We start from the raw sequence: 12477 nt of genomic DNA, 5'->3' as shown, positions 1-12477 counted from the left end.
CAACATTTAAGAGGCATTTGGATGGGTATATGAATAGGAAGGGTTTGGAGGGATATGGGCCGGGTGCTGGCAGGTGGGACTAGATTGGGTTGGAATATCTGGTCGGCATGGACAGACTGGACTGAAGGGTCTGCTTCCAAGCTGTACATCTCTATGACTCTATACCACCAAAGCTTTACCGGAGACTCGCACTGATGATGTTACCTAATCATGTTGACGAAACATCTGAAAACAAACCTTCAAGTTCAGCGAGGTAACTTGCATACTTATCATCAACCTGAGCTACAAATCTTCTCAAAAATCGCTAGTTACTTCTTTCCTTTACTATTCCTTATTTCCATCCAAGCTGATTCTACATCAAGATCCTCAAAATCAAAATCATTTCTCACCTCTGTACTGAACTGATTATTTATTAATTGGAGTTACACCACTTCATTTGCCTTTCTTCTTGCCCTTCCAAATTGAGTATTCAGGGAGCAGCTATAGTTATTGGCTAACCATTTCTCTATAATTCTCATCAAAAACTCATTTAGCTTCATTTGAGCTATCAATTCATTTGTTATAAATACTGAGTATATTAAGATAAAGAACATTAAAATTGGTCATTTTACAATTTTCCCTCCTTTGACCTCTGATTTGATTTATCACTGTCACAGAATAGGAGGGACATGGGCCAGGTGCTGGCAGGTGGGACTAGATTAGGTTGAGATATCTGGTCGGTATTGACAAGTTGGACCGAAGGTCTGGTTCCGTGCTGTTCGCCTCTATGACTCTATGTATCTAGGTACAGTGAAGTTTTGCATGCAGTACAGATAGATTATACCATCCAACGTCCATTAGGATAACAGAACAGAGTAAAGAATTCAATGTTACAGCTGCAGAAAAGGTGCACAAAGAGTAAGGTCAACATTAACTTTGAAATTCGAGGCCCATTCAGAGAATTAATTACAGCAGGGAAGAAGCTGTTCTTGAATCTGTTGGCTGTGTGTTTAAGCTTTTGTATCATCTACCCAACGGAAGAGATTATAACTGGGGAGGAGGAGTCTTTGATGATGTTGGCTGCCTTTTCAAGGCAGTGAGAAATAAAGATGGAGTCAACGAATGGAAGACTGGCTTGCATAATGGACTGGGCTGTGTCCACAACTCACAAACATCATTCATTTGAACATTATCCGTGTGTACTCTATCTTTGCCTGTCACATTCTGTTACTATTTCGCCACATTACTATCATGCCCAATTTCCTGATGAAGGGCTTATGCCTGAAACGTGATTCTCCTGCTCCTCAAAAGCTGCCTGCCATGCTTTGCGTTTCCAGCGCCACACTTTTCGACTCAACAATGCCCAATTGTCATCGCTCTTCACGTGAACCATGTAAGGGAGTGGCATAATGGCAATGTCCCTCCAAACTGTAATCCAGAACACTTTGGAGCTAATATTCTGGGGTTATGGGTTCAAGTCCCAACATGATAGTGTAATTTGAATTCGGTTAAAATCAATCTGGGCGGAAAAGTAAGCCTAATTGCAACCATGTAACCACTTAATTGTCCTAGAAACCATCTGGTTTACTAATGCCCTACAAGGATGGAAATTGTCCATCTTATCTGAGTTCCAGACCCACAGCAATGTGGTTGATTCTTATCTACTCGCTGGGCAATTAGGAATGGCAAGATGTGCTTGTTTAGCCAGCAAAACACAAATACCACGAACAAATTAGAACAAAATACTTAGAGATAGCTCCTTCATCTGAACTCTGTCCAGTCAGGGGAAACAACATCTCAGCTTCTGCCCTGCTTAACCCAAATATGAAATCATCTTTCATTCTTTTAAATCCCAAAGAACGTAGACTCATTCTACCTAGTTGTTCATCCCGTAAACTTTCATTGCACTCCCTCTATGGAAATATGCACACAGTAATTTAGGTGTGGTCTAACCAAATTCCAGTACAATAGTTAAAAATCACACAACACCAGGTTACAGTCCAACAGGTTTATATGGAAGCACTAGCTTTCAGAGCACTGCCCCTTCATCAGAACAACCACCTGATGAACCTGTTGGACTATAACTTGGTATTGTGAGATTTTTAATTTTGTTCACCGCAGTTCAACACTGGCACCTCCAAATCACCAATATAATAGAAGCAAGACCGCTACCCTATACTCAAATTCTCTTGCAATAAGGGCTAAACACGCCATTAAGCTTCCTAATAGCTTGCTATACCAGTGACTTATCAACAAGGACACAGAGGTCCTTTACCCATTTACACTTTCTAATCTCTTACTAAGACATACAGTGTACATCTGTTTCTCCGACCAAAGTGGATAACCTCACATTTTTCCACACTATATTCTATCTGTCAATGACGTCAGTGACCAAAGATGTTTTTGCATTAACTGTCCCTCCATGTCAATCAAATTACAATAAACTGTTGAACACTCGTTTTGAGGGTAGGATCTCAAAGTACAGGCAGAGTAGGATCTTCTACACATCACTTCTACAGTTTAAGAATATTTCAGCTTTATCGCATACAAAAAGGCTAGATTCACCAAGTTTGAGCTGGTTCCTACTGTTCCTGCTTCACATCCATCACCATTCTCAAATGAACATGACAGAATCAGTGTTTTGTGGGACTACTTAGCTCTGTTTATAGCCTCTTGATTTTGGTTTTCATCACGCAGACAACACTTTGTTTGGCTTATCCCTTAAGGCACCAAAACATAAAATTGTTTTAATCAGCTTCGTCCCAAAATTGATTGGATTGAATTGCATTTCTAGGGAATGTTTCTTAAAGGACTGACACCTGCACATGAAGTTATAACTGCTCAAGAACAGAAAATGATTACCTTTTCCATTTAAAAATAAATACTACTTTTCATCAGTAGATTCCTCACTATATATAATTATTTTCACATATGAGCTGATTTCCCACCACTTAGTCATTATCTTACGCACAACTAACATCTTTTCACAGTCAACATTCACTATGTTTCGTCTAAAGCTAACACTGCACAAAACACTAGTGAACCTCCTACATGTCTCGCAACCTCAAGTATCACAACGGAACATTGCTGCCTCACAGCACCAGGGATCCAGGTTCAATTCCATCCTTGAGCAACTGTCTCTGGAGTTTGAATGCAGGGAAGGCGATCCAGAGACCCAGGTAATGTTCTGGGGACCCAGGTTCAAATCACACCATGGCAGATGGTGGAGTCTGAATCTAATAAAAATCTGGAACTAAGAATCTAAATGATGATTATGAATCCATTGTCGACTGATGGAAATAATCATCTGGTTCACTAATATCCTTCAGGGAAGGAAATTGACATCCTTACTTGGTCTAGCCTGTATGTGACTCCAGATCCACAGCAATACGGTTGACTCTAAACTGCCCTCTGGGAAGTTAGTGATGGGCAATAAATGTTGGCCGAGCCAGTGAGGTCCATGTCCCACAAATGAATGGCTTAAAAAAAAAATTTTATTCATGACTGCATGGATTTCCTCCAGGTGTTCCAGTTCCTTCCCACAGTCCAAAGATGTGCAGGTTATGGTTGATTGGCCATGCTAAATTGCACATAATGTCCAGGGCTGTGCAGGCTAGGTGGATTGGCCGTGAGGAAATGCAGGTTTAAAGGGATAGGGGTAGGATGCTGTTCAGAAAGGTGGTATGGACTCAATGGGCCATATGTCTGCTTCCACACTAAGGGATCTATTATTGGACGATCTACATATCCTCAAGCTTTCTAAAATGATATAAAATTAAAAAGAGTCAAATCTGACGCAAAGAAAAATGTTTATAATAATGATTAATGTGGTAATAATTTATAAAACATGACAGGAAAATCCAAAAATAATCATGTGATTAAGAAGTATTAAAATTATTCAAGTCCTTTGCAATATATCTGAATGAATTAAAAACGTATTTATGATAAATGAATGCTCATAATTGAATATTTATTTAATCATCAGTTCAAATTGTTAGAAAATGACGGATAGTTATGGGAAAACATTTGGTAAAGACCGAACATATGCCAGTCCACACTAAACACAGTTTGGTAACAGGTAGCAGATGAGTTGAAAGTGAGGGAAAAGAGGCACATAGCCTGGAAAATGCCCTCCTCCTGTTGATATTTCACAGGCAGTGTTCTTTCACCATTGGGCAGACAACACACACACACACACACCCACACCTCTCATATATATAGATTCCAAAACAAAATTTCCTTTTTTTAAAAAGAAAATCACAACAGCACCTCGGTTTGACCTTCAATTCTCATGCTGCTAAAACTTCTTTATTAACATGTTAAAGAAACGGAAACCAACGTAAGAAGTAAATTTCCAGTAAAGTTACTTTACATGTAGTTTTGACTGAACAAGTGGAAATGAAAAAAAAAGGCAAGTGGGAGTACTCTACAACACAGCATTTCAGAAAATCTGTTGATTTACTAGACACTGACCTCTAGTAAATTGAGTACATAGATATTCATCGTGATTGTTTCGATTTGCTCCAAAGGCAAGTGATATTTGCATCCACTGTTTAGGAAACAAATATTAATCTAAATGAGCTGTTTGGCCTGTTGTATAAGGTTGTCATTCCCAGCAAAGGTACAGAAAGCACAGGAGTTCATTTCGGATGAAAGCTTACCAAATCAAAGTTAAAAATTACACAACCAAGTTATAGACCAACAGGTTTATTTGAAAGCACTAGCTTTTGGAGCGCTGCTCCTTCATCAGATGGTCAACCACCTTACAAAGGAGCAGTGTTCCGAAAGCTAGTGCTTCCAAATAATTGGACTATAACCTGGTGTTGTGGGATTAACTTTGTACACTCCAGTCCAACACCGGCATCTCCAAATCATGACTTCCAAATCAAAGGCTGGTTTCCATAATTATTTGGTCCAGCTTTGAAATTTGGGGCCTTCCACAAAAAAAGATATTAAAAAAGTCAACCTAAATATTTCAGTCAGCTTCCAACAATATATTAAAATCTTTTATAAAAAGATGGAGGTAGTGAGGAAGAGATTTTGGGGTCTGTGCCACATTTTCCAAGGTATAAATGTGGGCAAATAACTGGCTCAAAGTCTTGACCTTTCCCTATATCTGCTTGGTAAAAGATTAGATTAGATGACTTACAGTGTGGAAACAGGCCCTTCGGCCCAACAAGTCCACACCGCCCCGCCGAAGCGGGAACCACCCATACCCCTACATTTACCCCTTACCTAACACTACGGGCAATTTTAGCATGGCCAATTCACCTGACCGGCACATCTTTGGATTGTGGGAGGAAACCGGAGCACCCGGAGGAAACCCACGCAGACACGGGGAGAACATGCCAACTCCACACAGTCAGTCGCCTGAGGCGGGAATTGAACCCGGGTCTCTGGTGCTGTGAGGCAGCAGTGCTAACCACTGTGCCACCGTGCCGCCCACAAAATGCACAAAAGCAGGAATGTATACCTATCAATCTTTATATCAATATAAAACATGGACATGAATCTTGATTTAACCAGACACTTAACATTTAAATCAATTTAAATCATGGGAAATCTTCCAATATTACTTTGTTGCTTTACCTTTTCTTCTGATGAAATCGTGAGCATGTCACTGGCTATCAAACTGCATACTTGATCTATACCAAGGTTGAGGAATTCCTCTCCCAGCACGACCTCTGAGAAATGCTGTTCTGTTCAAAGAAAAAAAAAAGTTTTTCACAAATTACTTTGATTTCAAAAACACTGTTCCTTAATACTAAAACTACCTTAAGATAAAAAAATAACTGCACAGAATCCTAAGTAAAGCAAAAGCAGGAAATGTTGAAAATGTGCAGCAAGTCGAACAGCATCTGTGGAGAAAAATTGAGTTCGTGAGATTAACAACCTAGTGTCAGAATCTTTCAACAGTTACTTGAGTCAGCAAAGGAAACATTCTACTGTGACAGTTCTGGCTGTGAAGAGCTGCATAGATTATGATTGTGATGTGTGATTACGGAAATATAATGCTGCAAGTGTGAATGCATCTAAAGGCATTGGTTTTGAAGTAACATTGTGACAAAGTTACAAAATCCTTAGAGGAATACACGGGTTATAGTTTCTTTGCTATTTTATTTGTAAATAAGCTGCAGCTAACACACTTCTTGTGCTACAATATTTTCCGAGCAAAAATACTGCATTAAATCCTGGCTGTCTTACTTAGCTTACAACATAGTTTTGGTCTCGACTTTCAGGAGAAAGTCGATTGCCAAATGGCATGCCACACCATTTCTCCAGCCATTTCTATCTTTGCCTCCCTATAGCACGAACAAGGTTATCAGGTAATAACCAATGATAGAGGTTTAGATACTGATCATTATAGCATTTTATTTATGGGTCTTTTAAAGTCTTTTTCTCAACCACATTGTTTGTGGCATCAATCCTGAGAGGATGTCTTTAAAAGGCAAGCTATAAGAGGTGCAACAATCCATCGGAGGTTGCCGTGGAGGGGATTTCCCAAGTTTTGATCTTTACCATTGACACTTGTTAAATAGATCATTCAAAGTGAGGCTTTGTGAGCTAGAAACATGGTGCTTTAAGTTGCACTCTTTCACAATTAATACCATGATAATGAGGTTCCAATGAAAATCCCATCTGGTATTCCATTTGAACATGGATTTCACTACTCAAATAACCAACTCCATACTAGCATTGGGTTAGGGTTAGGATTAGAATATATATTTATGTCTTCTGCCATTATCTTGAGTTTTACAAAATGCCCAGTTATAACTTCCTTAACGATCAACTCTTAACAACTAACCACAACAAATGTGAGGCTAAGTGGCCTATACTTTCCTGCATTTCTCCCTTGAAGAGAGGAACTATATAACCCTTACAAGTAGTTTAAAGACTTCCTAGTCTAATGGAACTTTTCCAATATCTAATGAATTTTGAAAAATTAACACCAACACATCTACTACCTTTACTAGCTACCTCTTCTGAGATCCTATAATGAAGTCCATCAGGATCCAGAAACTGATGAAACCGCAGGTTCATCAGTTTGCTCAATTCTACCTTCCGAGTAATTATAATTTCACCAGATTCTATGAATCCTCCAACTTCCTAACTTACAGGTGTTACTGTGTGTGCAAAGGTTCCAGCTTGCCTATCTGACAATGCCAAAACTATTCCTTCTCCCTGCTTCCTGGTAGCTAACCAATCTTCTATGATTATCAATTTAAAAACAAAGTGCTGGAGAAACTTAGCAGATCTAGCACATCTGTGGGGAGAGAAACAGTTAAAGTCTCAAGTCCAATGACACTTCTTTGGAACACTTTTGAAGAAGAGTCATTGCACTCTAAGCTTAACTTAGCCATTATCCCTTTAAAACCTTACAATGCATCAATAAGTCTAGGAACTTGTTAGCCTTTAGGTCTAATAGTTTCCCCAGTACCTATTCCCTGGTGATGGTGATTGTTCAACTTCCTCCCTTGTGATTTTTAAGTATCTTTGGGAAGTTTTCTTAGTTACCTGTAGAGAATGCAGACATGAAATACCTACTCAACATCACCACAATTTCTTTGCTTACCATCAGTAATCACTGGACTCGCCCGCTTGAAGACCATCACTCATTTCAGCTATTCTTCTCTTGTTTAGACACGTTAGAAACGCTCATTTTAAGCTAGCTTTTTCATTCTACTTTAATTCCTCCTACTTTTTTGTTTTCAAGAGTGTTTCTTTGCTGATGCTTAAAACGTTTTGACCTACCACCAATGTTTGCAGAACTGTCTGGTGTTTCTTTAAATTTGATACTATTCTTAAGCTTCCTAATTTAACCATGGATGATTCATCCTTTAAAATAAAATCTCTTTTTCACCAGGTCAGACTTTTGCAAAGAGCTTTTAACCATCTCCTTAAAGGTATGCCACTCCATGTTGTTACATTTAAATCTAGTTTCCCAGCTCAACTTAATCAACTTGACCATCACTTCATTATAACACTTTTACCAAGGTTCACCTATTCCTATCATTGCAAAATATAAGAATCTTCAATTCTTCAGTATTAGCCAACAGTCACCTTTCGACCATGTCTCTGTTACAGCCATTAAGACACAGTATATGTATGTAGTTCTATGCCACCAATTCATCCAATTTGTTATCAATGATGCATGCATTCAGATGCAAAGCTTTTAGCTCCATTTTTGCAATCCCTGGCTTTGTCAGCTGGTTGACTCTTAAGGTTTTACACTCTCTCGCATGCTGCCCAACTTTAGCTAGTATTACCCATTCCGAGCCTGCTCTATTATTGATGTTTCTCTTGAATTTACCACATCACGTCACATGATCCTTTGCTTCTACAATTCAAAGCCCTCTCTACCAATCTAATTACACAGTTCACAAGAACACTGGTCTGCATACAGTTCAGGTAAAGAGCAGCCCAACAGTATAGCTGCCATGCTCTCCAGAACTGGTTCCATTGCCCCATGAACTGAAACCTATTTCCCTCACACCTGTCTCTAAGCCATACCAATTTCCTAATCTTATTTAGCCAATGCCATCTTGCTTGCGACACAGCTAATAATCCAGAGATCATCATCTTTGACATCAGGTTTTTAAATTTAACCTCGAGCTGTTCATGCTCTCCAAGCAAAACATCTTTCCTATTCCAATGTACATCATCAGTACTTGTGTGGATCCTTCTAGAACTGTTCTTCCTCTCAATGCAAACTGCATTCCATCCCTGAGCAGATGTTCTAAACCCTGGCATTGGGCATGTATCCAAGCAGACTGAACTCTCGTTCTCAGCTGCAGAGAACAGTGTCAATTTCTTGTACAAGCATTGCTTACTAATTTTGAGGTCAAAATTGCAAATCAATTTATCTAATTGTTTTGTGATTACCCAATGAGGAGGGACTGGTTTTGTTTGCTGCAGAGTCAACTGAAGCACACAGTCTTTCACTGGGATCTCTTAATTACCAGGTCGAATCTTACTACCCAACCTCTCAGACATCTCACTTGAAATGCTGAATGCCAAAATACCTCTCAAAGTTTTTAAAGCATTTAATTATGTATGTTGCAAGCAATTAAAATTCTGATTAATCTCAGCTCCTCGAAGCTTAACATAGATAAAAATGAGCTGGTACATCTCGTTAGTATCATGATTCAATTGGGGAGCATGCACCAATAATTGAGCCTCAATATTCCACAAGCACAGCCCAATGTATCACTTCCCAATTACGCTACCAAGATGTTCAATTTGCCTGACTGTCTTTGAACCCTAGCCCTCCAATCGCAACAAGGACAGAACTCTCCCTGGTCCTCACCTTCCACCCCACTGACCCCCAGATCTTCATCAAAGACCACAATTTCCCCTCCCACGTGGTTGATGATGCCCTCCAGGGCATCTCCTACACTTCCTGCACCTCCACCCTTGAACCCCACCCCTCCAATGGCAATAAGGACAAAACGCCCCGGTCCTCATCTTCTAGCCCACCAACCTCCTGTTCGGAAGCCTCTAGAAATGCTATCCTGGACAAAAAGTATTTTGCACAATGTTTCATCATGAACAGAAAAATAACATTTCAGTGTAAACAAACTTATTCTTGAACAAACGGAGAACAAAAAAAAAGATCACAATTACACAAAGCCCAAACACACGCGAACATTCACAAATAATACAGCTAAAAATGACTCAAAGATTATGGCAAGAAAATATAGACAGGGCAAGAGAAATTGGCAGTGCAAGAGTCCAGGCCGTACAGATGGGACGCATCGTTCCTTGAAGTTTCTTAAGATTTAAGTGATTACTACAACTCAGTGGAGTAGTGTGCTCAAGTCAAACCCCACTACACTCAGTTATGACAAAATCAATCATTTTTAAAAATATGCAAAATTCCTCAATTTAGTAGGCTTTTAGATCGCAGACCAAGTTTCTGCGCTTAGTAATGATTACTATTTATTAAAAGTGATTAGACACTAACTACAGGCTAACAATTATTAACTGTCAGCATATAACTCTACAAATTAAAATGCCAATCCTTTATCGACACCCCTTTGCATGTGTGTAAACACACACACACACACACACACACACACACACACAGGAAAGCAGTTCAGTGGTTCCTGTTCATGAGGGTCACTGAGCTGTTTATGATGATTCCTGTGCTGTTCAGAATGCTGCTTCTAAGTCATTTTTCTCCAGATGTTTCCACTGATTTGACTTATTCACATTTATAATGCCTTGACTTATTAATCAACAGTCACAACTTAAAGCAACTGCCAAATGCTAAAGTAAACTGATTTTCTTGAGGCATCAATTGGCTTTGTCTGCAGAAAATCAAGCGCACTTCTGATGGTCCCAAGTCTCTTTTATATCTTGGTCACAGCTCTAAGCTACTCAGCTACCTAAAAACCAGTCATAGAGATGTACAGCATAGAAAGAGTCCCTTCGGTCAATCTCGTCCATGCTGATCAGATATCCAAACCCAATCTAGTCCCACCTGCCAGCACCCACTCCAGATCCCTCCAAGCTCTTCCTATTCATACACCCATCCAGATGCCTTTTAAATGTTGCAATTGTACTAGCCTCCACTACTTCCTCTGGCAGCTCATTCCATGCACATACCACCCTCTGCGTGAAAGTATTGCCCCTTTGTGGGCGGCACGGTGGCACAGTGGTTAGCACTGCTGCCTCACAGCGCCAGAGACCCGGGTTCAATTCCCGACTCAGGCGACTGACTGTGTGGAGTTTGCACGTTCTCCCCGTGTCTGCGTGGGTTTCCTCCGGGTGCTCCGGTTTCCTCCCACAATCCAAAAATGTGCGGGTCAGGTGAATTGGCCATGCTAAATTGCCCGTAGTGTTAGGTTAAAGGGGTAAATGTAGGGGTATGGGTGGGTTGCGCTTCGGCGGGTCGGTGTGGACTTGTTGGGCCGAAGGGCCTGTTTCCACACTGTAAGTAATCTAATCTAATCTAATCTAATCTTAAGTCTCTCATATCTTTCCCCTCTCACCCTAAACCTATGGCCTCTTGTTCTGGACTGCCCCAACCCAGGGAAAAGATTTGGTCTATATATCCTATCCATGCCCCTCATGAATTTATAAACCTCTAGAAGGTCACCCCTCAGCCCCCAACACTCCAGGGAAAACAGTCCCAGCTCATTCAACCTCTCCCCTGGCTCAAATCCTCCAACCCTGACAACATCCTTATAAATAATTTCTGAACCCTTTCAAGTTTCACAACATCTTTCTGATAGGAAGGAGACCAGAACTGCACGTAATATTCTAACATTGGCCTAACCAATCTCCTGCACAGCCGCAACATGACCTCCCAACGTCTGTACTCAATATTCTGACTAATAAAGGAAAAGCATACCAAACGCCTTATTCACTCTCCTACCTGCAACTCCACTTTCAAGGAGCTATGAACCTGCATTCCAAGTTCTCTTTGTTCAGCAACATTCCCTAGGACCTTACCATTAAGTGTACAAGTCCTGCTAAGATTTGCTTTCCCAAAATGCAGCACCTCGCATTTATGTAAATTAAATTCCAACCGCCACTTCTCAGCCCGTTGTTATCTGAGGTAACCTCCTTCGCTGTCCACTACGTCTCCAATTTTGGTGTCATCTGTAAACTTACTAACGATACCTCTTATGCTCACATCCAAATCATTTGTATAAATGACGAAAAGTAGTGAACCTAGCACCGATCCTTGTGGCGCTCCACTGGTCACAGGCCTCCAATCTGAAAAACAAATCTCCACCACCACCCTCTGTCTTCTACCTTTGAGCCAGTTCTATATCCAAATGGCTAGTTCTTCCTTTATTCCATGAGATCTAACCTTGCTAATCATCTCCCATGGGGAACCTTGTCGAACGCCTTACTGAAGTCCAAGCTCTGCACTCATCAATCCTTTTTGTTACTTCTTCAAAAAACTCAATCAAGTTTGTAAGACATGAATTCCCACGCACAAAGCCATGTTGACTATCTCTAATCAGTCATTCCCTTTCCAAATACATGTACATCCTGTCCCTCAGGATTCCCTCCAACAACTTGCCCAACATCAGGCTCACTGGTCTAGAATTCCGTGGTTTATCCTTACCACCTTTCTTAAATAATGCTACCGCATTTGCCAACCTCCAGTCTTCTGGCACCTCTCCTGTGACGATCGATGATACAAATATCTCAGCATAGGGCCCAGCAATCACTTCCCTAGCTTCCCACAGAGTACTAGGGTACACCTGATCAGGTCCACTTTTATGCGTTTCAAGACATCTAATACTTCCTCCTCTGTAAGACAAACAGTTTTCAAGATGTCACCATGTATTTCCCCACATTCTATAATCTTCCATGTCCTTTTCCACAGTAAACACTGATACAAAATACTCGTTTAGTATCTGGCCCATCTGTTGGGGCTCCACACAAAGGCCGCCTTGCTTATCTTTGAGGGACCCTATTCTCTCCCTAGCTACCCTTTTGTCCTTAATGTATTTGTAAAAGCCCTTTGAATTCTCCTTA

At 40.5% G+C, this 12477-nt stretch overlaps 1 protein-coding gene and 1 long non-coding RNA gene across 3 annotated transcripts in view; one reads left to right on the top strand and one right to left on the bottom strand.

The window, feature by feature from the left end:
* The window catches only part of klhl2 (kelch-like family member 2), a 147828-nt gene that overhangs the window by 65621 nt on the left and 69730 nt on the right, over window positions 1-12477 (bottom strand). For both annotated transcript variants that reach the window (XM_043698470.1, XM_043698465.1), the window contains exon 6: window positions 5569-5678. In XM_043698470.1, coding sequence (XP_043554405.1) covers window positions 5569-5678 — 110 coding nt within the window. The remainder of the gene's footprint in view (window positions 1-5568; window positions 5679-12477) is intronic.
* The window catches only part of LOC122553987, a 48466-nt gene that overhangs the window by 16540 nt on the left and 19449 nt on the right, over window positions 1-12477 (top strand). The window lies entirely within an intron of this gene.

Source organism: Chiloscyllium plagiosum, chromosome 1 (assembly GCF_004010195.1).
Source record: "Chiloscyllium plagiosum isolate BGI_BamShark_2017 chromosome 1, ASM401019v2, whole genome shotgun sequence".
NCBI classification, from domain to species: Eukaryota; Metazoa; Chordata; class Chondrichthyes; order Orectolobiformes; family Hemiscylliidae; genus Chiloscyllium; species Chiloscyllium plagiosum.
Note: the sequence above shows the minus strand (reverse complement) of the source record. Positions and strands in the feature narration are given on the sequence as shown.